At 41.4% G+C, this 1,079-nt stretch overlaps 1 protein-coding gene across 1 annotated transcript; it reads left to right on the top strand.

The window, feature by feature from the left end:
- The first annotated feature begins 234 nt into the window (after positions 1-234).
- LOC120103158 (interferon alpha-12-like) lies at positions 235-789 on the top strand. Its single transcript, XM_087551515.1, has one exon. The coding sequence runs from the start codon at positions 235-237 to the stop codon at positions 787-789; it is 555 nt and encodes a 184-aa protein (XP_087407641.1).
- Positions 790-1,079: the final 290 nt, after the last annotated feature.

A 1,079-nucleotide genomic window follows, 5' to 3' on the forward strand; every position in this document is an offset into this window, starting at 1 on the left:
AGAGAAAGTAATAATGGAACCCAAATCCTTGAGAAAAAAATTGCCAGAAGCAAGCAGAGAGTGAGGTAAAGAAAGTGAAAAGAGAATTGGGAAGCTAGGGGAGGGCATTCAGAAAGGGGAAACTTGTGTTTGCCACTATTTAAGATAGATGCACACAGCAGGGTTATCAGAGAACCTACAGGGGAAGACTCAAACACGCTGCTCAGAGAGTCATCAGCATCTGCAAGATCCACGATGGCTATGGTTTGTGCATTCCTCACGATTCTGGTAGTTATGAGCCACTGGTCAACCTGCTGTCTAGGATGTGACCTGCCTCGCACTCATAACCTCACAGTCCTGAAACAAATGAGTCGACAGTCCCCTGTCTCCTGCCTGAAGGACATAAAATACTTTGAACTCCCTTTGGAGAAGGTGGATGCCCAGCAGATCCAGAAGTCTCAAGCCATGTCTGTCCTGCAAACTCTGACTCAGCAGGTCCTGACCCTCTTCGAATCAGAGGAGTCACGTGCTGCTTGGAATGAAACCCTCCTATTGTCATTCTGCAAATACCTCTACCAGCAGCTCAAAGATCTTGAAGCCTGTCAGAATCAGCAGGTTGGAGTGCAGGAAGTTCCCTTGACCCAGGAACCCTCCTGGCTGGCTGTGAGGGAATACTTCGGCAGGATCACCATGTACCTGAAACAGAAGAAACACAGCCCCTGTGCCTGGGAAGTGGTTAGAGTAGAAGTCGGGAGAGCCCTGATTTATTCAGATATGTTCCTGGCAAAACTGAGTGAAGAGAAGGAATGAGTTCTGAGACAAAGTGGAGAGGATTCTCCTGGACTACAACATTGCATCTCACATTATGAGCAATTATTTTCAATATGTTAAACTCTTTTTGTATCTGCATCCATTTGGTTATTTATTTATTTATTTATTTATTCATTGATTGATTGATTCATTTATTTATTTATTAGAATGCTATAATGTTAAGATATTTATGCTAAATCTTTTATTCTTTTATTTTTACTATAGCTAATTGTCATTTGCAATTAAATTATTTTGAATTCAAATAAATTTGCTTTATAAGACACTTTGTA

The sequence above is a fragment of the Rattus norvegicus genome, chromosome 5, assembly GCF_021556685.1.
Source record: "Rattus norvegicus strain SHRSP/BbbUtx chromosome 5, alternate assembly SHRSP_T2T, whole genome shotgun sequence".
In the NCBI taxonomy this organism is placed as follows: Eukaryota; Metazoa; Chordata; class Mammalia; order Rodentia; family Muridae; genus Rattus; species Rattus norvegicus.

Excerpts from the sequence above, each read along its gene's own strand:
- LOC120103158 (XM_087551515.1), top strand. The coding sequence starts at position 235 with ATGGCTATGGTTTGTGCATTCCTCACGATTCTGGTAGTTATGAGCCAC.